Below are 24,679 nucleotides of genomic sequence, written 5' to 3'. Positions count from 1 at the left end.
AAGGTTGTCTAGATGGCTGGCCACTCAACTCTGCAGTGGGAGTTCCAATAGTGATGTTTTGAAGTGCCCCCCTATTAAGAGGCTTTATGATTTGTCCAAATTGGTTTTTCAAAATGATTTAAAGCAAGGTGAAACGTGTCTCAGCTATTCTTCAGGAACACACTGGTTAACTCCACACCTGCTGTCCCAGGTATCCCCAGCCAGGCTGCAGCACCGGTCCATGGCTCTCCTCTGGCCCAGAGCAGGAGCTCATCAGTGGCACTGAGGAGCAGCCAGCAAACAGGACACGGGCTGGGAGTGAACAAACACCACCTCCCCACGGGCTCCTTCATCTCTGTTTAAAGCAGGAGCCACCACAGCGTGTTCTGCTCTACTGCCCAGGGCTCCTGCCCCCAGCTGCAATGCATGGTGCATGGCCATGGTGTGGGCAAACACCAGGCTGAGCTTCTAGAGAAATATTTACCTTGCTCTCTGCTGTCCTGGGGCCCAGGGAGACATCGTGGCCTCTGTGATGCCAGCTGGGGACTGGGGCTCTCAGACAGTACCAGATGTCACCTCTCCCAGCTGGCTCAGGACAGGAGCCCCCTTCTGCTGCAGGCTGTGTCTCACAGGCCTCTGTCCTGGCTGACATTTGGGAACACAGCAGGCAGGAAGGGAAAGGGAAAAGAGGCAAACAATAAATGCCCTCTGCTCTCCTCCTCTTGCCCCTCCATACGTGCATCTTACCCTGCTGCAAGGAGCACCATAGCTCTTCCTGCCCTTTCCCACATGGAGCTGAGCCTACAGCTGCACAAACATCCCCAAACCCAAGCACACCACAGGATTCTCGGAGCTGTCCTGTGCAGGGCCAGGACTTCAGTGATCCTTCCAACTCAGGATATTCTATGATTTTGTCCAAAGACTTTCCTTGTCGCAGACATCTTTTATGGAAAATCCTTTCCTTAGGATTTTTCCTCCTGAGAAGCTGAGAGGCCTCAGGAACAAAATGTAAACAATGATTATCTGCTGCTGTGGAATGGAACAGGTGCATCTGTGATTGGCCCATGTTAGATGTTTCTAATTAATGGCCAATCACAGTCAGTTGGCTTGGACGGAGAGTCCAAGACAGAGCCTTTGTTATCATTCTTTGCTATTCTATTCTTAGCCAGCCTTCTGATGAAATCCTTTCTTCTATTCTTTTAGTATAGTTTTAATGTAATATATATCATAAAATAATAAACCAGCCTTCTGAACATGGAGTCAGATCCTCATCTCTTCCCTCAACCTGAGACTCCTGTGAGCCCTGTCACATTTCCTCACACCTTCCTTGGCCTCATCCAGCTCTTGGGGACTGATCTGCCCCATAGGACCGTGCTCCCTCCAGATGTGCAAACCAGAGCATAAATGCACAGCTGCCCTTTCTTACCACCATGGCTCAGGGCAGGCTGCAGATGCTGGGGTGATGAACAGAGGCATCTCCCTTGCTGCAGAAGGGAGTTTTTCTTCAGCCAGGCTCCCTGGGCCAGCATGGTGTGTCAGCAATCAATGCCACGAGGCCCAGGGGAAGACAGGCAGCAGCTGCCATGAGGATGGGCATAAATTATGGATGTGCCAGGAGCAGAGCACCTCCCTCCACAGAAATGATGGCTTGTGCTTCACAGGCCTCACAGACACAATGCTGAAGAAACCCACGCTGTGCTCACTGAAACACAGCCCTGGTGACACAGCCAGCAGGGCTGCAGGGAAGCTCGTGGTGCTGTGCAGATGCATGGCAAGGAAGAGGAGAAACCCATCAGGGCAGGGATGGTCACAGAATGGTTGCCTGCACATCCAGGACCTGGCTCGAGGAGGAAGCCTGGCAGTGGGCAGGCTGTGCTCAGCATCTGGAGTCAGCTGGAAGGCACCAAGATGCAGTCCCAGGAATGCTCTGGTGCCATCCTTCCATCCCCCTCAGCACAGGTGGTGCTGCCCAGAGCCAACTCCTCTGAAGGAACAGGGAGGAGAAAGCAGAGTAGGGCACAGAAACCATAAAAGATCAAACGTTCCCAGCGTATCTCCAACAAAAATTCAGAAACGTTACAAAACTGCCTTGTTTTGCTAAGAAAAAGCAGGTGTCAGGTAGGGGTGGGAATGTTGGACAATTCAGTATTCAGAACAAAGAAACCTGTGTTTTTTCTAGTTTCCAGGTTGAAAAACAGTGCAGGGGAAAAGAATCAGCTCATTTGTCTTAAAAGGTGTTTTCTATTACATACTAGAAACTACATACAGACACTTTATAAATACACATACTTTATATTTCAATATATCTACATGCAACTTTATATGCATACATGTGATATATTACTATAATATATAAATATTGTACTTTTTTTTTTTTTAATACACTTACCCTTCTCTGTCAGATTTCTCAATCCCTTTCAAACATCCATGGCAGGAGCTAACAGGTGGACTTTGTGCATGCCAAAGGCTCCAGGTGCTCCTCAGAATCCCTTCCAATCCAACCCATTCCATCTCAGGTCACCAGTGGAAAGGCCTGAGCTCCAATGCTGCAGGCCAGCAAACCCTGACGTGCTCCAGATTGGGAAGAGACACAACCAGCAAGGGAAACATCAGAGAGGAGCTCCAAAACCATTTATTGAAACAAAACCAAGAGGAATTCACACCAATCCAAAGCTGGGCGAGCAGGAGGAGGGATGAGCTTCGTCAGGTTTCTTAAAGGGTCACCGTGTTTCTGATCTTTACACAACCTTTTCATCCCATTCCACAGGATGCTGCTTTGGGATGGTAAGAGGTTGTTTTTTCCTTCCACTGGAGTGGCATAAAAATAAATCTGTCAACTCATTTTATATACACACATATGGGCTGTGGGGTTTTTTTTCCTGTGGGAAAACATCATTCTTTCAGTACTTACAATTAGGTAGCATTATACTTATTTTCTTTATCTTATTGAAATTTTTGGTTTTTAACTGAAAACTTTGAGACTTGAAGTCTGAGGGTACCTAAGGCCAGCACTCAGAGAAAATCAGTTCAGCAGCCAATCTCAGCATGTCTTGTACAGTACAGCAAAGCCCAGGGTGTTTGCCACAGGAGCTCTAACCTGGATCGCAAACACAGGGAACACCTGGGACACAGGGAAAGCTGGGGTGGGGAAGGACCAGAGCAGCACAACAACACCACACAGGGCTCATTTTCCATATAAAACAGGCAACAAATCTGTACAACATGGCCACAGCCACAGGTACCTGGCAGGGATGGCAAGAAATTTAATACCAGAGGTGAAAACCTTTCTGTGTCTTTCTTTAGGACAGGTTTTCATGAGGCTGGTATCCATGCTGGATCATGCACGTAAATACCAAGCTTTGGTGAAGCTTTGGTTCCACTCATGGGATGACAACCACAGCTCAGCCTACTCCAGCGCCCTGGGAAATCTGTCCTCCAGCCCTGCTGCCTGCTGCTGTCCCTCCCCACGCCAGGGACACCCCAGCACAGGGAGCAGGATGGTGAGAAGTTGAGAAAATCCCCAGGTGAGCCAAAGCAACCAACATCAATGGCACCGTCAGGATGCGCCCAGCAGCGGGGAAGGTTTGTTTTCTGCAGCTTGAAGGCAGCTCCTTCCCCAGGGAAAAGTCCTGCTTTGTCCATTCCTGTCTCTCCTAGAGATAGAAGTCCCCCCTGGAGGTGTGAGGGGGATCTGGCAGCACTTCTGCCCGGGGCTGAGGCTGGCAGGGCAGTGCCAGGCTTCCCCCCAGCACTGGATGGTCTTGGGGCAGTCCCACGGGAGAGCTGGGCAAACCAGAGCCGCTGTGGGGCTAGGAGAGAGAGAGAACAGTGGTGAGGAGCTTTGCAGGGGGTTATTAGCACTGCCTGCACAGAGCCCCAGCACAGAAAACACTGAGACCCAGAGGGAGCAAGGCCCTTACCCTGTGCCTGCCCTCCTGGCTCCGCGCAGAGCCACGTGTCCCATAGGAATTCAGTGTCTCCAGAGGGCTGCTGATGCTCCCAAAGTGCCCTGCAGCTGAGCTGGGAGAGGAGTGCTGGGGCACAGAAAGAACAGAGCCCAGCTGCCTTTCGGGAACCAGCTGGTAGAAAGGGGGAAGAAACCTGGGGTATGGAGCCATCTCTTCCCAGGAGGAGTTCCCAGTGCTGGCAGCATCCAGGCTGCACAATCCATCCAGGTTAAACGGCTGTGGGGGCAGGCCAGGCCCGGGGCCCTGGCAGCCCTGGGGCTGGGAGATCCCGTCTCTGCTGAAGCCATGAAGGCCAGGCTGAGCTGAAGCCCGCAGCAGAGGGCAGACCCAGTCCTGCCAAGGGCTGGGGTGTGGAGAAGAGCTGGGGCAGGGGCCACACACCCCGTTCATCAGCAAGTGATGGTGCCTGGGCTGGCTGGGTGGTGCCACGTGGTCCTGGCACTGGCTGGGCAGGGGGAAGGACTGCTGGACATCCTCTTGGAGGGGCTGCACGACTGAGAAGTCTCCCTGCAGCTGCTGGGCCCCGGGTGGCTCCTGCAGGCAGGGAGCTCCCGGGGCTGAGCTGGGGGTCCTGTGCCATGGGGTACCCTGCACTAGCTGGAAGGAGTGGAGCACAGTCTCCTCCCCAGATGGTCTCCACTGGGAGCCACTGGACAGCTCTTCCTGCTCAGCCAGCTGTGGGAGCAGCCCTGGCACAGCACTGAGGGGCTGCTCCCACAGCAGTGTGAGGGGTTGGGCCAGGGCAGAGTGAGGCTGCCCTGGATGCTGTGCCAGGTGGCAGCCCGAGTCCTTGTTCTCCATGTGGCACGGAGCAGGGCCTCCCTGCAGGCTGGGGGGCCTGTCTGGCATGGGACAGACCTGCTGCCCTCCCTCATGCCCATCCACTGGAGGCCTGGGGACATAGGAGAGAATCTGGTTGCTGGCCAGGCTGTTATTCAGGGATGGGGACTGGTCTGGGTCCGTACTGACCATCACCATTTTCTCATCCAGCAGCAGGAGCTCCAAGTCCCCAGCCTTCAAGCTCAGGCCCTCCAGAGCACTGAAGAGCTCGTTGGAACAGCTCTGGTCACTCTTAATTGAGAGCAAGTCCATGGTGGCCAAGAGAGGGTCCTCCTGCTGCAAATCCAGCAGCTTCTCTTGGAGGCTGTTGCCCCTTGAAGAAGCTGGAGCTGTGCCCATACTCCAGGCATCCCCTCCTGCACCTGGCAAGGACACACCCTTGAGCTGGAAAGTGCTGCTGAAAGGGTTTGGAATGGGAGCTGAGTGGGAGGCGTACACCGCCTTGTCCTGCTGCATCACAGCACCCAGCAGAGACCTGGGGTCAATGCCATTCTTCTGGGAGCGCCCTACATGGCTGCAGGAGGGCTTCTTGGACTTGCTGAGTTTCCCTTTGCTCTGGAAAAGGTCAGGGAAGCCTGGGAGAGGATGAGTACTTTGGTATAGAAGTGCCTCTCCTGTAGCAAAGGTGAAGGGAAGATGCATGGACCGCTTCCGAAGGTGCTCTCCTCCTTCTTCATCTCTGCAGGGCAGGAAGAGGACACTGTGGCTGACACGTGCACAAACCCACCCCACAAGTGTGTCGCAGACATCTTTTGTGAAAATCCTTTTCTTTAGGATTTTTCCTTCTGAGAAGCTAAGAGGCCTCAGAAACAAAATGTAAACAATGGTTATCTGCTGCTGTGGAATGCAACAGGTGGATCCGTGATTGGTCTTGTGTGGATGTTTGGATTTAGTGACCAGTCATGGCAGAGCTGGCTCTCTCTCTCTCTGTCTGAGCCAGCTGCCTTTGTTATCACTCCTTTCCATTCCATTCTTAGCTTACCTAGCCTTCTGAGATGAAATTTTTCCTTCTATTCTTTTTAGTATAGTTTTAATGTAATATATATATCATAAAATAATAAATCAAGCCTTCTGAACATGGAGTCAATATTCTCGTCTCTTCCCTCACCTGAAAACCCCTGTGAACACCGTCACACAAGTGCTTCTGCAATGGGCAGTTGTGATCCCTGCAAGCAAAAGCCCCTTTGCTCCAGCCAGCATGCATTCACACACACACACACACAGAGAAAAACCAAACATCTGCAGCATAACCAAGCATCACCCCTGTTGAGGGGTGGCCTTGCAGATGGGGATGCGGCTGAACAGCACCATGCACAGAATCCCACAGCTGCAGCAACAAAGGCGCAAGCAGCAAGGACAAACCCAACACGCTGCCCTGCTCAGGACATCCCAGAGCCAGCCCAGCACGTACACAAGGGGTCTCTGTGTGACCACGATGTACTCGGGTTTGCCGTTCTTGTAGACCAGCCGGGCGTTGGCCTGCACCCACTTCCAGCGCTTGTCCTTGGTCAGCAGCCGGAACACGGTCAGCCCGCTCTCGCCCGTCTGCATCACTGCCGGAGGAAGCACCACTGCTGCCACCACAGCACGCTGCCCTTCCCAGCTGGAAACAGCAGCAGCGTGGCTGGCAGGCACAGGGGACTGTCACAGACATCTTTTATGGAAAATCCTTTCCTTAGGATTTTTCCTCCTGAGAAGCTGAGAGGCCTCAGGAACAAAATGTAAACAATGGTTATCTGCTGCTGTGGAATGCAACAGGTGGATCTGTGATTGGCCCATGTTGGTTGTTTCTAATTAATGGCCAATCACAGTGAGCTGGCTTGGACAGAGAGTCTGAGCCACAAGCCTTTGTTATCATTCTTTCCTATTCTATTCTTAGCTAGCCTTCTGATGAAATCCTTTCTTCTATTCTTTTAGTATAGTTTTAATATAATATATATTATAAAATAATAAATCAAGCCTTCTGAAACATGGAGTCAGATCCTTGTCTCTTCCCTCATCCTAAGACCCCTGTGAACACGGTCACAGGGGACAGCTGAACACCCCTCGCTGCACTCCACACCGAGCTCCCTGCAGCAACAGGAGCAGCACAGCAAAGCATCCTGTGGGGAAAGAGCCACTGGGCTTGACAGAGCAGCCAACAGAGCTGCCCCAGTCCCAGCCCACTCATCAGCGCACAAGGGACCAGGGAGGGGACTCTTACTCCTGACATGGTTCTCAGCACAGTACAGCATGTCAGCAGCGTGGACAAACTGGTACCCCGTGCCACACATCCGCAACTCTGCTTCGGTGTAGCCCAGGATGATCTTCCCCCTTTGAGACACAGAGAGCACACTGAGCTCATGGGCAAGGCTGGGAGGGATGTCAGGAATGGAGCACTGAAAGCTCTGCTGCTTACTTGGCATCACACGCCAAGGGGGTGAAGTCCAGCTTGTGCTTGGTCCTGAAGATCATGTTCTTGGTTCGGATCTGCAGGATGGACGGCGGCTGCAGGGGCGTGGAGATGGCAAACAGAGCGAGCTGGGGGGGCAGGACAGAGCCATCTTCAGACCTTTCATTCTGCCCATGAAGGAATTTCAGCCTGCCTTGAAGGTTCAAAGCCTGGGAAGAGAAGAAAAGCTCCGTGTCATGCAGAAAAGTGAGAAGGAAGAGAGCTACATGGAAAGGAAGATGTCTGTCTACAGAGTTGGTGTGAACAGAATCATCAAATCACAGCATGATTTGGGTTTGGAGTGACCTTAAGGATCATCTTGTTCCAATCCCCCTGCCATGGGCCAGGACACCTTCCACTATCCCAGGTTTCTCCAAGCCCCATCCAACTTGGCCTTGGACACTTCCAGGGATGGGGCAGCCACAGCTTCCCTGGGCACCCTGTGCTCTCCAGTGCAGAGAGAAGGAGGGATGACCACCACCTACTTGATCTTAAGACACACTTTTAACAGAAAAACCAAAACACGGGAGAAAAGCACTTGATTGCTCAAGATTCAGCATTTCTGAGAGGAGAGGAACAAAATTCACAAGGAGAGGCTGTAGGTACAAGCCAAACCTATGAAAAACAGGGAAAGTCTCTTGCTGAGACAGGCAAATGCTGCACATGGCAGAAAGGAGCATGGGATCTTTCCAGGGGGTGGTTTCAGTGCTGGTGTGACCCTCTGTGGTGAGCCTGCCCCTCTCCTGCTGTGGAGGGTCTATACTCACCAGGAAGCCGGAGGAATTATCCAGGAGGCAGCGAAAGCGGCACACAAAGCTCCTCTCCAGGAAGGAGGAGTTTTCTGGGGGCAGCTGATCCGGCTTGTAGATGACAGCAGAAGAGCTAAGACTCTTCCCTGCTGTGGAAGAGAGGGCTTGAGAGAATTGAGTAAGGATTCACCCCAGCGAGGGCTGGAGGTGCCCAGCACTGGGCACTGCAGCAGTTTGCAGAGCACTGCAACAGAAACTGGGGGGGAAAGCAACAACACTGGAACGAAGCCATGGCCTGAGCCACGTGGGGGCAAGTGGTGACAGCGAGCTGGGGTCCCAGCATCCCTGGGGAGCCCTGGTGCCACCCAGGATGGCAGCCTGCCTTTACCTGCTGCAGAGGGCTCACCAGCGTCCAGGGCCCAGCGGAGGTTGCGCCTGAACTCCGGCTGGTCCTCGGTGTGGATCAGCTCGAAGACACTCTGGTGCATAACATCTGCCTGGAGGGGACACGCCACCTGTAAGCTCTGCAGCCTGTCCCCAGGGCCAGTTTTCATGTCCCACCTGGGAACAGCCCGTCATGGCCCCAGCTGGTTTTATCTTACCCAGTTTCCCTGGTGCTCAAATGGGTCCCTGGCTAAATGAGGTTGGAAACTTTCCCCCAGAACTGATGTTGGTGGGAACAGACAGCACATCTGGCTTTAAGGACTCCTTGCCCATGCTGGGCCTGACCTCCTCCCCTGAGAAGCTTAAAGAGCCAATACAGCTCACCTCTGACATCCCCATAAGTCAAAATCCTAGTGCTGACTTAAGAAACTAGATGAAAACATGGATTTGGGAACATAACAGCAGCAAGGCCACCCCATCCCTACACTATTCCCAAGAGAACAATGCCCTGGGACTTGCTCCCTGTGCCCAGGTGGACAGGTGCCATCTACCCCAGGTGTTGGGGACAGGCAGCTGTGTGTGGGTGACACCAAAGCACAGTAGCTGAAGCAGTGCAGGTAAGTCCCACTTCCCTGTAAATATGATCTAGTGTCCTCCAGGTAACCTGGGTGCCCAAAGTGCTGGAGCCCTGTGGGATTTACCAGGATTTGAGTGGGTGTCCCAGGCAAACTGGGCAAGGAACCCCAGACATCTCCCCATGGCCATGAACCCCACGAAGGCCCATCAGCATGGCTGCTGGAAAGTATCTATGGGCTGATGAAGTCCCTTGTCACCTACCAGTGACCACGTCTGGCAACACGGGGTCCAAATTCCCAAGGAAAAGCCCCAGACAAGTCCCTGAGAGCCTGAGATCCCTGCAGAGCCTCCTCCCTGCAGGGAACTTGGGGCTATTCACCACCACCAAGGAAAAACTGGCTCTCCACAGCAAGTCAGAGTCCCACCAACCTGGTGAAATCCCAGATAGTCCTGGATTGTATGCGAAGAGTAAAATATCAGCCCTTCTGATGTCACCACCAGCACAAAGCCATTGAGTGCCTGTAGGAGAGAGATCAGCAGGTACAGGCCACAACCACTTCACTTCTACAGCAGGACACCCAAAGCCTGGCTAGCAGGCAGCTGAGCCACCACAGATGGCCTCTCTGAGCTCATGCAGCTCTTCCACATAGCTGCCTGGGAATATCCTAATCCAGACTGATGGAAACTTGTGCTTCCATCCTGGGAGCATTGACTCAGGCTCAGCTTTGGACATTTATCCTCATCCTGTGCAGGGAGCAGATAAAAGCCTCTGAACTTCTTGCAGTATCAAAGTGGACACCATCAGGAACAGGTCCATTCACAGCCTTGAGGGCCTTGGCAGTCGTGTGTGGCCATCCCAGATTCTAGAGGAGAGGCCTGGAGAAGGACCATGGAATGCCTGGACTGTCTGTGGGCAAGGAGCAAGGCCAAGGAAGGTGTTGTCTCTGCTGCCCATTCCCTCCTCAAGGTGGCCAATGCTGAAAAGGCCTTAACCAGTGGAAATGGGAAGGCCAAAAGCTAAAGCATAAGGGTTTGGATTTGAAATTGCAGCAAAAACGATCTTGATTTCTGAAAAGCCAGTTTTTTCCAAAGCAGAAGGGAATTCAGGCTGAGTCTGGTGCCCGAACTTGGGGGAAAACTACAAAATCCTTGGGTGACCCCAGACCACCCTTTCCTTTCTGCCAATACATCGCAGAATCATTTACGTTGGAGAATCCCTCTAAGATCACCACCTCCAAGATCACTTCTTCTGGAACACTGCCTGGTTCATGCAGACCCCACATCCCTTAGGCTGAATGCTGTGCTCTGTTTTCACAAAATAAATACCCAAAGCTGTTGTGCCTGTGTGGATTTGAAGCCCCAAGCCCTCCCCACAGAGAAGAGCAAATGCAGCCATCAATCTGAAGTTTCCATTGCATTTTTAATGTTGCACACTTAGACATTTCACAGTTCACTGGCCCTTCCATCCACCCCTCAAGCTCCAGGATTGCAAAGTCAATATTCAAGGGAGCACCAGGCTTCCTGGCAGGAATAGGCTGAGCTGATCAGAGCCTCTGTCTTACTCAAGAGGGGCTCATTGCTACCAGTTTCATAAATTGGGGAAGTAATTTAGGTGTTTTCCCCGAGCTAAAAACCCCACAGCAGGACAGAACACATGAGAAGGGACCAGGGTGCTGGATGACAGTGTCCTTTACTGGTGCGGAAGACTAGAAGGGGCAGAGGAGCTTCCCTACCAGTTTGGGATGCAGCTCTTTTGCAGGAGCCCACAGGCAGGACACTGCTGACACAGGCACTGACAGGATCCAGGGAAGCACCCTCAAGTGCCACAGGCACAGCACCAACCCTTACAAGCCTCTGTGCACAGAGCCCAGGGCATTGGAGACCTTGTCATGCCCCTGCCAGGGCTCAGAATAGCCCCACAGCAGAACTCCCTGAGCCCAGCTTGCTCTGTGTCTCAGTGTCCCCAGCTCTGAAAATCCCGAGTCACCCAGCAGACACCTTCCAGCCCGTGGTGCTGCCCAAGAGCCAAGGCAGTGACACCCCATGAAAATCATTGGTTTGTCTTCCCAGAAGCTGAGGAGCTTTCACTGCCCTGACACCACCACGTGGCCACCCCTCCCTAAGGGGAACAGATCCTCATGGGGACACTGTCAGTACGAAGCAGGACCTCTCTGGAAGGCAGGGCTCCTGCAGTTTGGGCCCTGTGGCTTTTCAGAGCCAAAACCATCCTGTACCACTGACCTGGCAGGGAAGCCACAGTAGCCAGCCCTGGCCTGCTTCCCCCACTTCATAATGTACAGACATCAGCATTAATTAGGGCCTGGCATGGAGTCCCAGCCAAGTCCAGCTATTGTTGCTGCCAACTCCTGTTCCATTGTCCAGGTCAGAGTTTCTCCCCCCTCTCCTTCCCTTTATTCCAGGCACAAATGCTCTCTCTATTTACTGGGGTTGATCTCAGTGTGTGGGAATCTGCTGCAGAGGTTAATTAGTGCTGCCAAATGCACTTTAACCCTTTGAGCAGCTTCAGAGGAAGAAAGGGGAAGAATCAGAGCAGACCAAGAAACAAAGGAAGTTTGGCCATCAGAGGTGACAGAACAGGTGGAAGTATGTTTATAAGTATGGAGGACTGTTTCCGTGGGGGGGTACAGAGACAGATTCTGAGCTCCTCCCACACCCAGGGTCCCATAGGTAGACCCTGAGAGAGCTCCACCATCTGCTTTTCAGATGCAGTTTGGTACCTCCAAAAGGATGGCACCCAACTGTGGGAGGAGCTGATGAGCAGCACATCAGCCCCCAGCAAGCCCTGCTGAGCACTTTTGTTAAATCCTGAGGGAAAACCCTCAGGTTTCTGGTTATTAACCAGGCTGGCTTTAGCACTTCTCCCACCAGGCACAGAGATCCTCAGCTCTCAGGGCAGGACAGTAATTACACTTTGTGCTGAGTGAGCGCTTGGACGGGAGCTGAGGCTGCTCAGCACGCTCAGCCCGTGCTGGAGGACAGCCAGGAGGGCAGGGGACAGTGCCACAGCCCGTGCCAGGTGCCAGGCAGGGGATGGCAGACCTGTGTCCTTGCAGGACCTCGTGCTGCCAGAGCGTGACCTCTTCCCATTCTCTGGGCACAGTCTGGGGACCTCCTGGCACCTCTGAACAAACCATGGCAGCTGCAGCACCACCAGCCTTGTCTCCAGCATCACCAAAAAAGTGCACTAGGGAAAACCAGAGCTCCTGGGATACACCCACCTACCCTGTGTTTAAGGGATGAGCACACAGCCCATCAGCACCTGTCTGTATCACACATCACCTCCTAAAAATCAGGGGAGACTCCCATGATGTTTTCTTCCCTGTTTTCATCAGTGTTTGGTCACAAGTCTCGAGTCAGGATCAGTGTGCCCATGGTGAAAACTGCACTCAAGCACCTTGCTCAGCTTGGTTCTCACTTTGTACCTTTGACACACTTAGACACGAAGACAGAGAAGCAGAAAATACAAATCACCATGCTCAGAAATCCAGCAAGATGTTCCTTACATATGGACTATTTTAAAATGGCAACTTTTTCCAGGAATAATGGGAAAAGCAGGGAAGAAGCAACAGTTTCTGCCCTAGGGACCTTTGGAGGTCTTAAACTTCTGCCCGGTGAGAAGCACAGTGAGCTACACCGTATGAAATGACAAATCACCTGCCATGAGTGAAAGAACAGCCTGGTTCTGGGGTACAACTCAAAGGAGCTGGGAGAGGGACAAGAGGAAGATCCTGTGAAGGCATTTGTGAGGAGCACTAACCTGTAGGAGCAGCTCACCCTCTGGAACTGCTGCTGAGCCCAGAGCTGGTCCAGTGCCACAGGTTCCATCCCTCTGGGCTTCCTTGGCACCAGGACTCTTCAGAGCAACTGCACCAAGAAAAGGGAAGGAAGGGACATCAGTGCTTCAGGAACACACTGCCACAACAGCTGGAATGCTGCAAGCTGGACAGTGCTGGGAAGGCAACATGCAGTCACAGCCCTTTGCTTCACCTCTCACAAGAGTTGACTTTAACAGGATGTTTCTTTCGCCACCTCTCAACTGTTTCGGTCTGGGGTTTTTTTCCTGCCCACTCCTTTTGTCCCCCTTTTAACATCCTCTAAGTAAACAGCAGTTAAAGCCAGGTAGGCATCAGTATCATAGAATTATGGAATCATTAAAGCTGGGGAAAGATCATGGAGCCCAACCATTCCCCAGCACTGCCCAGACCACCACCAAACCATGTGCCCAAGCGCAACATCCACAGGCCTTCTGAACACTTCCCAGGACAGTGCATCCACCACTGCCCTGGGCAGCCTGGTTTAATGCCTGACTTCTTTTGTGAGGAAATTTTTCCCAATACCCTGGCACAGCTTGAGGCCATTTCCTCTTGTCCTGTTCCTTGGTCCCTAGGAGCAGAGCCCAGCCCTCACCTGCCAGGGAGTTGTGGAGAACAAGAAGGTCCCTTCTGAGTTTCCTTTTCTCCAGGCTGACCCCCTTTCCCAGCTCCCTCAACTGTTCCTCATCAGATTTGTGCTCCAGACCCTTCCCCAGCTCTGTTCCTTTCACTAGACATGCTCCAGCCCCTCGATGTCTTTCACACTGTGAGGGGCCAAAATTGAACACAGGATTCAAGACGTGGCCTCAGCAATGCTCAGCACAGGGGACAGTCACTGCCCTGGCCTTGTGGCCATAGCATGGCCTTCCTGACCACCTGGGCACATGCTGGCAGCAGCAGCAGAAGTCTGCCCTACACAGGAGGCATTGCAGCAAATCCCAGGATCAGGAATGTGCCGTTTTGAAGGACACAGCTCAGTGAATGTCTCGCTACAGTTCAGCAACCCAGTGGGTTTACTCAACCAAATTAAGGCAAGCCACAGCTCACAGTGGGAGAAAAACAACACAGAAAACACACGGATGCAGACACAGACACCCGAGATCCAATAGTGGTCCATGCACAATCCACACGCATGGGGGAATCTGTCACTCAGCTGAACTGAAGGATGTGCCCCTAAATTTTGTTCTGCACTCCCCAAGAGAACGGTTCCTGGGGATATTTGGGTGTGGATAAAAACTGAAGGGTAAGATGGCAACAAGCCTGTGCATGACAGGCCCATCCAAAGGAGCTCACAGGAAAGCTGGGAAGCCTCTTGCCAGCACCACGAGGACAGAGGACAGCATTTGGCTGCTGGTAAACCTGCTGCTCCCACTGGGATCTGGGAGGAAAGATGTGAAATGCCAGCTGCAGCACCACTGTGGCCTGCCAGCTCACAGAGGGAGCAAGAGCTCTCTTGGATCTGCCTTTGCCAGCTCCCGGACAGGAGGAGGGCTGCCATGCTCAAAGGCCATGGGAGCAACAAGTGGACTCTGGAAGCAATAGGACAGCAAGTCAGCAGGCAACAGCCATCAGCACATAAACAAAGCCAGGCTCTGTAACAGGCTCTGCTCTCCCTAGGCTTTGCTAAAGCAGCTGCTGAAACTCAGCTCCTCCATCTGCACAGAGCTGATCCTGAAGGATCTCAGATGCTGCAAAAGGCAGATGTTCCAGAGTCAGGCTCTGGGGACAAAGTTCTTCCACCAGGCACAGGACCATCCCAAAGATCGACTTTGCTCTGTAACCAAAGGCAAAGCACAGCCCAGTTCTAATACTTACAGAAAAACACCTGACACAGCAGCAATCCCCCTGCTTCTGGGAGCTCTGGAGAACTCCTCCAGCTTAGCCTGCCCAGACTATTTCAGGAGCTGGCCAGGGATGGGCTGAGACCAGGACTGAGGTTACAGCAGTGTTTGTACAACTGTGGGTCGGGCCTAAGCCAGCTGTGGGGTGGACACACACCCAGACTGCTGTGCCCTCACCCTCTCCCAACACCAGGGTCCCCTTTCCAGACTGGAGCACACATAAAACCCCAGGGAGGGACAGGCCATTGGGGTGAGAGAGGCCACAACACCCAGGCAGGGCCCTGTGGTGTGGAAGGAGCAGGTTTGTGCCAGCAGCCTTCCAGCAACTTGCTTTTCTGATCGCTGGGAGCTATGAATTATTAAAGGTCTCCAGTCCTCCTCTGTGAGCTCCCAGCCTGCTGTGCTGGAGGTGAGAGATAAAAATAAACCTGGCTGACAGGAGAGCAGCTAAAGGTGCTGCCCTCTGCTCAGGGCTCTGGTTTTAATGGCTCGATATCATCCCTGCAAACGGAAATCTTCATCTGAACCACTGCCTAAAACCAGGCTTTGCTATCAGCATCTGGGCTGTGGGGCCAGAGGAGACACACTAACAGCAGAGGACAGCCTGCTGTCCTCTGTGGGGATGTCTGCCACCGTTGAAGATTGCAATGCAAGTTGTTTTCCATTGCCATCTGTACGGCAGATTACCTTTGTCAAGTGGGCAGTTTGCCTTTGAGTGACCACATTCACACCTCCCTCGGGAGGGGACATTGCTGATAACAGACTATTGAATGTCACTGCATGGCTGATAAGAACTGTAACATCCCATTGGGAGATGCTCCGCCCAGAGGGAGGAGCCAAGCATTGCTACCCGGATATAATCCAGAGGTTTTGGAGACACCAGCACGGCTTTCTCCACGGGATTCCCCAGAGGAACAGCAGCTGCCTCTCCTTCCACTGGATCTTCAGAGGAAGAACACATCCTTCTCTACAGGACCCCCTGCTCCAGCAGAACCAGCCCTGACACTGCAGGAGGGCTGCAGCCACATTTCCAATGGGACTGCCACCAACACCCTGAGCCACAGGGTGTCAGGTTGGGTTCTGACTCTGTCAGTGTTGTTCTACTGTACTGCATTGTTTATTTTATCCTTTTATTTTTTTCCTTCCCCTATTAAAGAACTGTTATTTCTGCTCCCATATTTTTGCCTGAGAGCCCTTAATTTCAAATTTATAGCAATTCAGAGGGGTGGGGAGAGTTTACCTTCTCCATTTCAGGGGAGGCTCCTGCCTTCCTTAGCAGACTCCTGCCTTTCCAAACCAAGACAGCCACCAAACAGGATCCAACCACCAGGGTGCGAGGGATAAATCAGAATTCCAGTGGAGGCTCCCCCATGAACTTCACCACCAAACAGCACCTTTTCTGCCCGAGCCAGCCAAGGATCCCCAAAGAGGACGGGCTCCTGGCTGTGGCCGCAGCAGGCTGGCATCCCGCCCGGTGTCCCCCAGCTTTGTGTGTCCATAAATAGCCCCGTGCAGCCCCTGGGGTCAGCAATTCAGCAGAACTGTCACAGCACATCAGGCTGATGGAGCAGAAGGAACCGGGGAAGAACCGCCACATCCTCTCTGCTGCGTGCATCCTGCCTGGAGCTGGGACCAGGAAAGGCAGGATTCACGCCAGGCACAGGGCTCTCCTTCAACCAGGACAGCAAGATCAGGTGCAGCCTTTGCCTTGCTGCACAACTGGGGACAGGCACTTGCAGGGAAAAAAGAATAAAAAGGAGAGAAGTGGCTTTCCCTGAGCTCTCTCCCTCTGGCCACCAGTGTCACCTTTGTGTGGTATTCACATTCTTTGGAAAAATCCCTTTGCCCAGGATTTTTCTCCTAGGAAGCTGAGAAGACTCCGAGAAAAAAAAAAAATTATTTTATTGTCTTCTGTTTTGTTCATGTGGAATGTGTTTAGAGATCGTTTCATTAGATTCTGATGTGAATTGTTTTCATTCATTAGCTAACTAGTGCCAAGCTGTGTCAGGACTCTGGAAAGAGTCAGCAGTTTTCATTATTATCTTTTTAGCATTCCGTACGTATCCTTTCTGTATTCTTTACTATAGTATAATATTCTTGAATATAATATAGTATCATAAAATAATAAATTAGCTTTCTGAGAACACAGAGTCAGATTCATCATTCCTGCCTTCATCAGAACACCCCTCAAATACGACACCTTTGTTGCTGGAGGTGACAAAGGTGAGAAGCTGGTCACCTGAAAGCAGCAAGGCTTGCACAACTCTCATGCTATTTCCTCCAAGAAACAGCTCCTGCCAGGCCCTGCAGGCTATTTGGCCACAAAGAGCTCCATCTCCAGGTGCTTCTGAGCCTGGGAATCTGTTTCATGTGGTGCTGCAGGGACACCTCGCTGCCTACAGAGCTTGCCAGTGAACTCCTGAACCTGCCAGGGCTTTGTAGACCTGGGAAATCTCTGCAGCACCAAGCAGGAATTAACATTTTTGAGAGGATATCCCCCAGGCCCCTTCCCTTCACACAGCAAAAGCTCCTGGTGGGAGCAGGGCTTCCATCAGCCATTGACTGCAAAGGAGAAAAATGAAACAACTCTATCCCAAACCTGCTCCAGGTGTTGATGAAGGAGAAGGAAACCAAACTGCTTCCTGACTCTTCAAGAGCTGCAGGAGAGGGCTGGGCCATCTGCATGGCCACGGTCAGTCTGAGCAGACAGACAGTGGGGACAAAGGGGGACCAAGAAGGATTTTGGTAGTGGTGCTCCCTACAAACCTTCTGCCAAACACCCCAGAATGCACAAGCCACTCTGGGGGAAGGATTGACTGATTTCTTAACAAAACTGCCTTCTATCCACCTCTCTCTTTCTGTCATTTGTGCCAATCCCCTGAAGAACTGGTCTTACCTCACAGTAAAGTCTCTACTCCCACAAGTGCATCTCCAGATCTCCCTTTCCCATCCACTTCTCCAGCTTCTCCTTGCTCATGGGCAGAGGGACCTGCAGCTCTGCTGCTCACATCAAATAACCCCTCAACACTGCTTTTTCCTAACTTTTATTGTTAGTAAGAGAGAAAATATTGGAAATTTAGAAAACATAACGTAAATGGTGAGGGAAGTGGGCACAGGTTTGCTGACACCAGGCCACAGAGCTATCTTTTCCCTGCCTTGCTGAACCATCGGCTGGGTTCTCATCAGTGCTGTTCAAATCCCATTTTCCAGCCACTGGCAAATAGTTCCTGACTTTCCATTTGTTAATTCATAATGGATACCAGGGTTTTACTTAACTTCAGACCTGCCACAGTTCCCTGCTGGCAAAAATTTCATTAAACAGATGCATTATTTATCCCTGCCTGAATGGTGTGGATGCCCTGCTCTCCAAGAACCACACTCGTGGTTAATAATGGATGGCCTCTTAAAAGATCTCACTGCACTTCTAGAAGCAAGGAGGCCTTGGCTACATGTAGCTTTTGGTTGTGTCACTTGGGTCTCAAAGGGAGAAAAGCACCTGCAGGAGTTTAAACAAGGACAAAGATGACAAGGACCTGCCAGATTTTCCTTCTTCCTGCAGCATCACCAACTGTTTGAACCCTCCCTCTCCCAGTGCTCCTCCCTCAGGAGCTTTAGTGTCCATCACAGAAGGGTTTGGGTTGGAAGGGACTTTAAACACCACCCGGTTCCACTCCCCTACTGTGGACAGGGACCCCTTCCACTAGAGCAGGAAGGATCATCCCAGCCCAAAGCCTCAGGCTGGAGTTTCTTCCCAGTCCTGCTCCCCTGCCAGCCCCCAGGAGCCCGCTGTGAGCCCCAGGGAGCCCCAACAGCTTCCCACCAGCTGCTTTCCTGAGAGTCAGGGGAAAACACTTGGCAAGGAAAGCACACCGCAGGAAAACTGCCTACCTAAGGAAGTCACAAGAATTCTCTGCCTTAAATTGCTCCTCCGAGGTCAGCTCGTTACCCAGGCAATTAAGAGAGCACAGTGATCACAGGACCAGGCTTTGTTTTTCTTAAACCAGCCCTCAGGCTTCGCTGCTACAGCTCTCTGCTGTGTTTGACAAACGGCTCAGGAGAAGGGAAGGCTCACAAGTGAAGGGATGAGCAGCATTAGTCCCACACACCCCATCTCAAGCCCTCATCCCTAGGCAGAGGTTTCAGGGGCACACTCATATAGCCTATAATAATTATATAATTAAAAGCACTTTTCCAGCCTGACCTGACTGCAGCTCAGGCACTTTTTGGGCCACCAAAGCTCCAGCAATAACAATCTGGGTTCATATCGCAGTTCAAAGGGTGAGGCTGAGCCCAGAGGCTGCACATTGATCCTACAGCAGCCACCAATGATTTTAAGAGGACTCTGGGAAAATCCCTAAGCCCCCAACATCCCCAAGAGTGTTATCTTTTAAAGATACATGGGAGAGAAAAACTGCTTAAGTTCTGGATACACGACCTTAAGCTTCCATATGGAAGAGACCCATGCAGAGCTCAAACCCACACAGAGCCCAGAACAACTCTGACCCACAATCACAGACCGTGCAGCCAACAAGCCAAAAAGTCTGTGAGGTGTTTCCCCCTCTCCTCCCAGCCAGTGATGCACCTGAGCTGCCCTGAGAGCCAGGCAGGATGCTGCACACAGGCAGAGGTGCATCTGCATCCCCGAGGATTCCCACTTCAAGGCAGGGTTAGCCCATTGCTATGGGGTTCAAACAGGCAGCTCCTGGCACCACGGACTGACCTCTTCCTACAGCTCATAAACCCTACAAGTGATTCAGAGCATCGAGAGAAATCCCACAGATGAATCACTGAACATCAGGCACAGGGCTGTGACAGGCATAGGGCACCCTGGGGACACCCAGGGACGAGTGAGTGCCCAGCAGGGGCTACACTCACACACCAGAAGGGCCAGTCTTGCTATAGGATGGGAAGCACAGCTCAGACGACCTTCCCAGCACTCTGCAGGAACAAACTGCTAGAGATGCTTCTCTAAAGTGAGCCCTTGACCACTGTGACATCTGCCAGCTGGCCTCCCACCAGGAGTTCAAGTGGCCCAAGATACACAGATGGCACCTGACAGACACACGACAAGGTGCCTTTGAGGCATGCTCTTTTTTTGGTAAGAAATCCTCTCACAGAGCAAGCCAGCAAACCTCCCCCTGGAGCACCTTTCCTGCTCTCCCCCTTTCCAGAGGGTGAAGGAGGTGAAAGAGACAGGGACCCCTCCTCCCCTCCCAGCAGCGTTTGCTGGGCCCTTGCTCCAGGAGGCGGAACAGGGAGGGATTAGAGGGGAGCAGCCCGGCCAGGCACCAGCGGGATAAGCTGCTGGCACACAGCTGGCGTGACATGCTGTGCACCCCCTGGAGCGGTGACAGCAGCACATGGGCTGGGAGGGGACAGGGAGGTGCCCTGAGCACAGTCCCACCTCTACCAAACCCCACGAGCTGAAAGAGCCTCCAGCAGAGAAGGGAGGAAGGTCAAGGTAGTGAATGAGAATTAAAAATACTTGTGAACCAAGGCAGATAAGAAACAAGGCATTTGGGAGGACTGCTGTAGGGGAAGAAACCTGGATGGGAAAGGAGGACAGACAAGCCTTTAAATCAGCTGGCACTGATGTTTGGATAGGAGCCTCAGCTCGGAAGCAGCCTCAGCTCCTTTTGGCCCTTCTGGTCCAGGTGCTGGGTTCTGGTCAGTGCTGCTTCTCCAGCAGGATGGATGTCAGATGGGCTGGATATCCTGCTCCCTGGCAGGACACCTCTCCCAACGTCTCCATCCCTCCTGTGATCCCGCTCCCCTCCTAAGCTCACCTCTTCCATGGCAAGGAAGCACTTGTGTGAACCTGGGATTGCCAAGTCAGGCAATGGGGGAAGGGAGAGGTGCCTGGGAATCTCACAGAGGACAGCAGTGCTGCCCCATCACAAAGGGAGCCTCTTCCACCTGGCATGGATCAGGAGGAGACCTTGGCTGAGATCCCGCCTCCCCCAGAGCTACCGAACACAGCTGGCACTGAGCTGCTTCCTGCTTTGTTAAACTGGAGAGATCTGAGTGGGGAAAATGGGGTGGAATCAGCCCACAAACACACAGAGGATGCCCTTGCCTGCTGCTCTCCCAAAGCCCTGCAGAAAGCCAGCACCAGGCTGGCAGCAGAGCCACCAACAGAGCCCAACAGCCCGAGGGATGTTTTTGGGTCTGCTTGGGTAAATGACCCTGCTCAGCAAAAGCAGCGCTTGATGATCCTAAACCACTCCAGAGATTAAACAACACTGAGCAGCCTTAAATCCCCTGATTCCTGTCACTGAACTGCAGGCCTTGAGTGGTGCTCCCGTGCAGGCAGGAAGGCAGCAGGGACAGCTCCCTTCAAACTATGGAAAGAATAAAAATCCTCATGTCCTCGGGAAAAACACATCCTTACAAAGCTCAAAGAGCTTTAAGCCCATTCAAACTTCCCCACATATCAGCTATGCATAAATCGAGATGGTGAAGTAACATTATGTGCTGTTAATTATTAAACCAATTAATAATTAATAAATCAATGATTATTTATTTATTCTGGCAGGGGATGGGCTGGCATACACCTGCTGGGTGAATTGCTGTCAGCAATCATGGGCAACACCTGAGACCTGCTCCAGCTGTTTCTCCTCACAATCCATGGCAGCACATCCCAGGTTTTGTCCTTGCTTTCCTGAAATGTTCTCTTAGGGATCACTCAAGCAGGATGGATAGATAAATAAAGTCAGTTAAAATCAATTATTTTGTTGATAAGCTTGCCCAGAGTTCCATTTAAGGATTCTTTTTTAATTGGTATTAAGCATCACAAAGGACTCAGCTCGGTCTGCAATCTCTACTTGCATCTGAAAGGCTGAAGCTCTCCTCCTCCCCTGCCACACCTGCCTCAAAGCCATCCCACAGCCTCGGACAAACTGGAAATCGGTGTCATGGAATTAAACCAGGTGGAACGACAGTGGGGGGAAGGACCCAAAACAAATGAGACAATCTCAGAACAGTAAATTCCCTGAAGAGCTGGTGCGGCAAGGCAAACAACTCTCCCAGGCCATTCCTTCCCCAGCCCACCCACTTGCCAGTGCTTAAAGTGGGGTTAAAAGGGAGTGGAAAGGCAGAGGGGGAAGTGCTGAATATATTCAATGAGAAATTGCGGTGAATCTGTGGCTCGAAAACGCAGCATTTTCGAGCCACTGCTACTCCACCAGGAAAATCCAGTGATATCTCAATGTGCCCTCCTGAGGGCTCCTCTTAATCACAATTACAGGGCGGCAGAACGGCTCCCGAAAATAAAAGATTCCCAAAAAGAAAAGGCTCCCAGATGAGGGGGTAAAAAGATGAAATTCTAGGACAGGTAAAGAACAAAATACTCGGGGGAGAGAGGAAAACAAAATTCATGGGGGGCACGGCAAAATTCCAGAGGCGTAAAGACGGGAACGACACAAAATTCGAGGGGGTAAAATCCACCAGAATTTGAAGTGGAAAAAATAAATTAGGGTGGGAGGGAGCCCCAAAATCCAAGGGGGACGGGGAGGGGAGAAACCAACCCCAAAATTCGAGGGGAAAAAACCCAACCCAAAATTGCAGGAGAAGAGGGAAATCCCACAAAATTCGAGGCGGAAGGAGGGAATCAATTTCAATGGGAAACAAAAAAAACCCAAACAAAAAACATTGACGCCGTTAAAGACACAAACATTCGAGGGCGGAAAACACAATTGAAGTGGGGGAAACCCGTCAAAATTCGAGGAGGGGAAAAAAAAATCCCACAAAATTCGAGGCGGGATCGACACGAAACTCCTGAAAGTCAGGAGGAACCCCCAAAATACTACGGGCGAAAAAAAAAAGCACGATTCTGGGAGGGAAAGAAAACAAGTTTTTGGTGAGGGAAACCCCATGAAACTGTAGGGGAAAAAAAACCCTTCACCACTAGAAATTCTAAGTGAAAAATACTCTGTGGAGGAAAACAAAACCCACGAAGAATTTTGGAGAGAGGCGGGGTGCAACAACATCCCGGCAGGGCTGACACAGCTGCAGGAGGAGGCAGCGGTGAGGGAGCAGGGACAGCACAGAGCTCCGGGCAGGAATTGCGGCAGGGGAAGCGGGGAAGGCGCCTATCCCTTACCGCCCAAGAAGCTCCTGGCGCGCAGGAAGCCGGCGCTGAGGCGGAGCACCGAGAGCTTGTCCAGCCCGGCCACCACGTCGGGCGGGAAGGGCAGCAGCCCCGCCAGCCGCTCCAGCTCCCGGTTCAGCCGCTCCCGGTGCCGCTTGGACGGGTTGGAGCCGCCGCCTTCGGCCGGGCCCGGCCGCGTCCTGCCGGGCACAGCCGCGTTACCGGGGGCACCCCTCAGCCCTGCCCCGGCCCCCTCGGCCCCTTCGCCCTCACTCACGCCCGCGGCACCAGCTTCCTCCTCCTGCGGCCCGCGTACATGGCCGGGCCGGCAGCGCCCGAGCGCCGCTCCCTCAGGGAGAGAGGCAGGGGCAGCGGGAATGGGAGCGGGAACGGCCCGCCCCTGGCGAGGGGGGAGACGGGGGATGGACGGGGATTTGGGGCTGCGAGGGGTCGATGTATGATGGAGCTGAGAAGGGATTTGGGGGCTGAAGGGGGAGTGGGAGCTGGCGGAGAGACAGGGTGATGGGCGGGAGGGATAGCGGGGGTTAACGAGGAGGTGAAGGGGGCTGAAGGAGGATGTGGGACGTGGAGGGGCTGTGGGTGGGGATTTGGGGCGTTGAGGGGAGGTGCGGACTGGGCCGTGGGTGCCGATGGCTCGAACAATCCAGCTGGTGCTTGGCCAGCGATGCACAGAGCGCTTGCCAGGTGCAGAAGGGCGCACACCTGAGGCTTGCGGGTAAGGGAAGAGGCTGGTAAGAGGCAAATCCTGCCGTGTTGTGGAGTAAGTCTTTACCATGCCAATGTCCTCCCTCACTCCTGTCCCTAAGTCCGGGGACACTCACACACAAGCTGAAGGTATCCATCTCGAACAATCCAGCTGGTGCTTCCCCGGCGATGCACAGAGCGCCTGCCAGGTGCAGAAGGGCGCACACCTGAGGCTTGCGGGTAAGGGAGGAGGCTGATAGAGGCAAATCCTGCGATGTGGAGTAGGTCTTTATCGTGCCAATGTCCTCCCTCACGTTATGGCTCAGCTGTGAGAACTCCTGTTCCCAAGTCCGGGGCCACTCACACACAAGCTGAAGGTACCCATCCCGACTGATGGGCCGTAATTAATTCAACTACAGCTCCCTTAGAGACAGCTGCAACATCTCAGAAGGTGTAAAGTGTCCCCAGGTGTCCCGCGACCCACAGTATTATCCAGTGTGAAGCTCCTCACCCTAGGGAGAGGTACAGGGGATGTTCTCACCTAGCCTCAGCAGAATATAAACCCCATGGATGTGGTGTTTGTTGGACTCTTTCCCTTCACCACTCGATGGATGTAGTCTGCAGTCACTTTCTCTCCACCCTCCTATATTTTCCCTCTCTCCCCCCCCCCACCCTCACGTTTGCTGTTAAATAAAAATCCATGCCATTGGCATTGGCATATGGTGCCCTTTACACTTTATTTTGGGCAAAGGCACCTCTGTAATAATTTTTAATAGTCGGATATTTAAAGCCATGTGTGTCAATGCCAAGTGCAACCCTACCTGCGAGTCCCACAACCCCACAGGGCAGTTTGGGGGTGCAAAGGGGAGACACTGTCACACCTCTGCTGCCGTGCATGTCCACAGTAGCTGGGGACAGTGACAATGAGAGTGTCACACACCCAGCACCAGGACTTAGGCTTTTCCCAGTGCTTGCTCAGTCAAGGAAGAGATGGAGAGACATGGTTTTGCTGTAGATGGATAATGAGATGATTGGCTGTTGCAATTAAGGGATAACTATTGTGTGAATATTAGAAAAGCTTTAGTGATGTGTAGTGATGTTATTGTAGTTTAGATGTCCTCTGTTCTCCCCATAGTTCCCTTTCCCCCCTGTATTGTTGCCATCAGACAGCCTGGGCTGTCTAGGACAGGTACAAAGAAGGCTGCACATGTGCCCCTTGCATGGGGCAGTTGGGAATGGAAAAGCTTGGTGCTTGGGGGTGAGGCATGGCAACACCTGACCTCC

General features: G+C 52.5%; 1 protein-coding gene across 1 annotated transcript; it reads right to left on the bottom strand.

Moving 5' to 3' along the window:
* Nucleotides 1–2,593: 2,593 nt before the first annotated feature.
* Nucleotides 2,594–23,008, bottom strand: LOC136558636 (aryl hydrocarbon receptor-like). Its single transcript, XM_066553226.1, has 11 exons — nucleotides 22,968–23,008; nucleotides 22,703–22,890; nucleotides 12,706–12,812; nucleotides 9,357–9,446; nucleotides 8,356–8,464; nucleotides 7,986–8,116; nucleotides 7,186–7,388; nucleotides 6,991–7,100; nucleotides 6,199–6,340; nucleotides 3,900–5,466; nucleotides 2,594–3,788 (listed from the first exon to the last, which is right to left on the bottom strand). The coding sequence occupies exons 1-11, from the start codon at nucleotides 23,006–23,008 to the stop codon at nucleotides 3,633–3,635; spliced, it is 2,844 nt and encodes a 947-aa protein (XP_066409323.1). The 3' UTR covers nucleotides 2,594–3,632.
* Between the last annotated feature and the right edge of the window lie 1,671 nt (nucleotides 23,009–24,679).

This window comes from Molothrus aeneus, chromosome 7 (assembly GCF_037042795.1).
Source record: "Molothrus aeneus isolate 106 chromosome 7, BPBGC_Maene_1.0, whole genome shotgun sequence".
Classification (NCBI taxonomy): Eukaryota; Metazoa; Chordata; class Aves; order Passeriformes; family Icteridae; genus Molothrus; species Molothrus aeneus.
This window is presented reverse-complemented; position numbering and strand designations above follow the sequence as displayed.

Coding starts and splice junctions, on each gene's coding strand:
- LOC136558636 (XM_066553226.1), bottom strand. CDS start 23,008: ATGTACGCGGGCCGCAGGAGGAGGAAGCTGGTGCCGCGGGC. Junction 12,813..22,702: donor CGCCAGGAGCTTCTTGGGCG/GTAAGGGATAGG, acceptor TTCTTGGTGCAG/TTGCTCTGAAGAGTCCTGGT. Junction 3,789..3,899: donor GCCAGGAGGGCAGGCACAGG/GTAAGGGCCTTG, acceptor TCTCTCTCCTAG/CCCCACAGCGGCTCTGGTTT.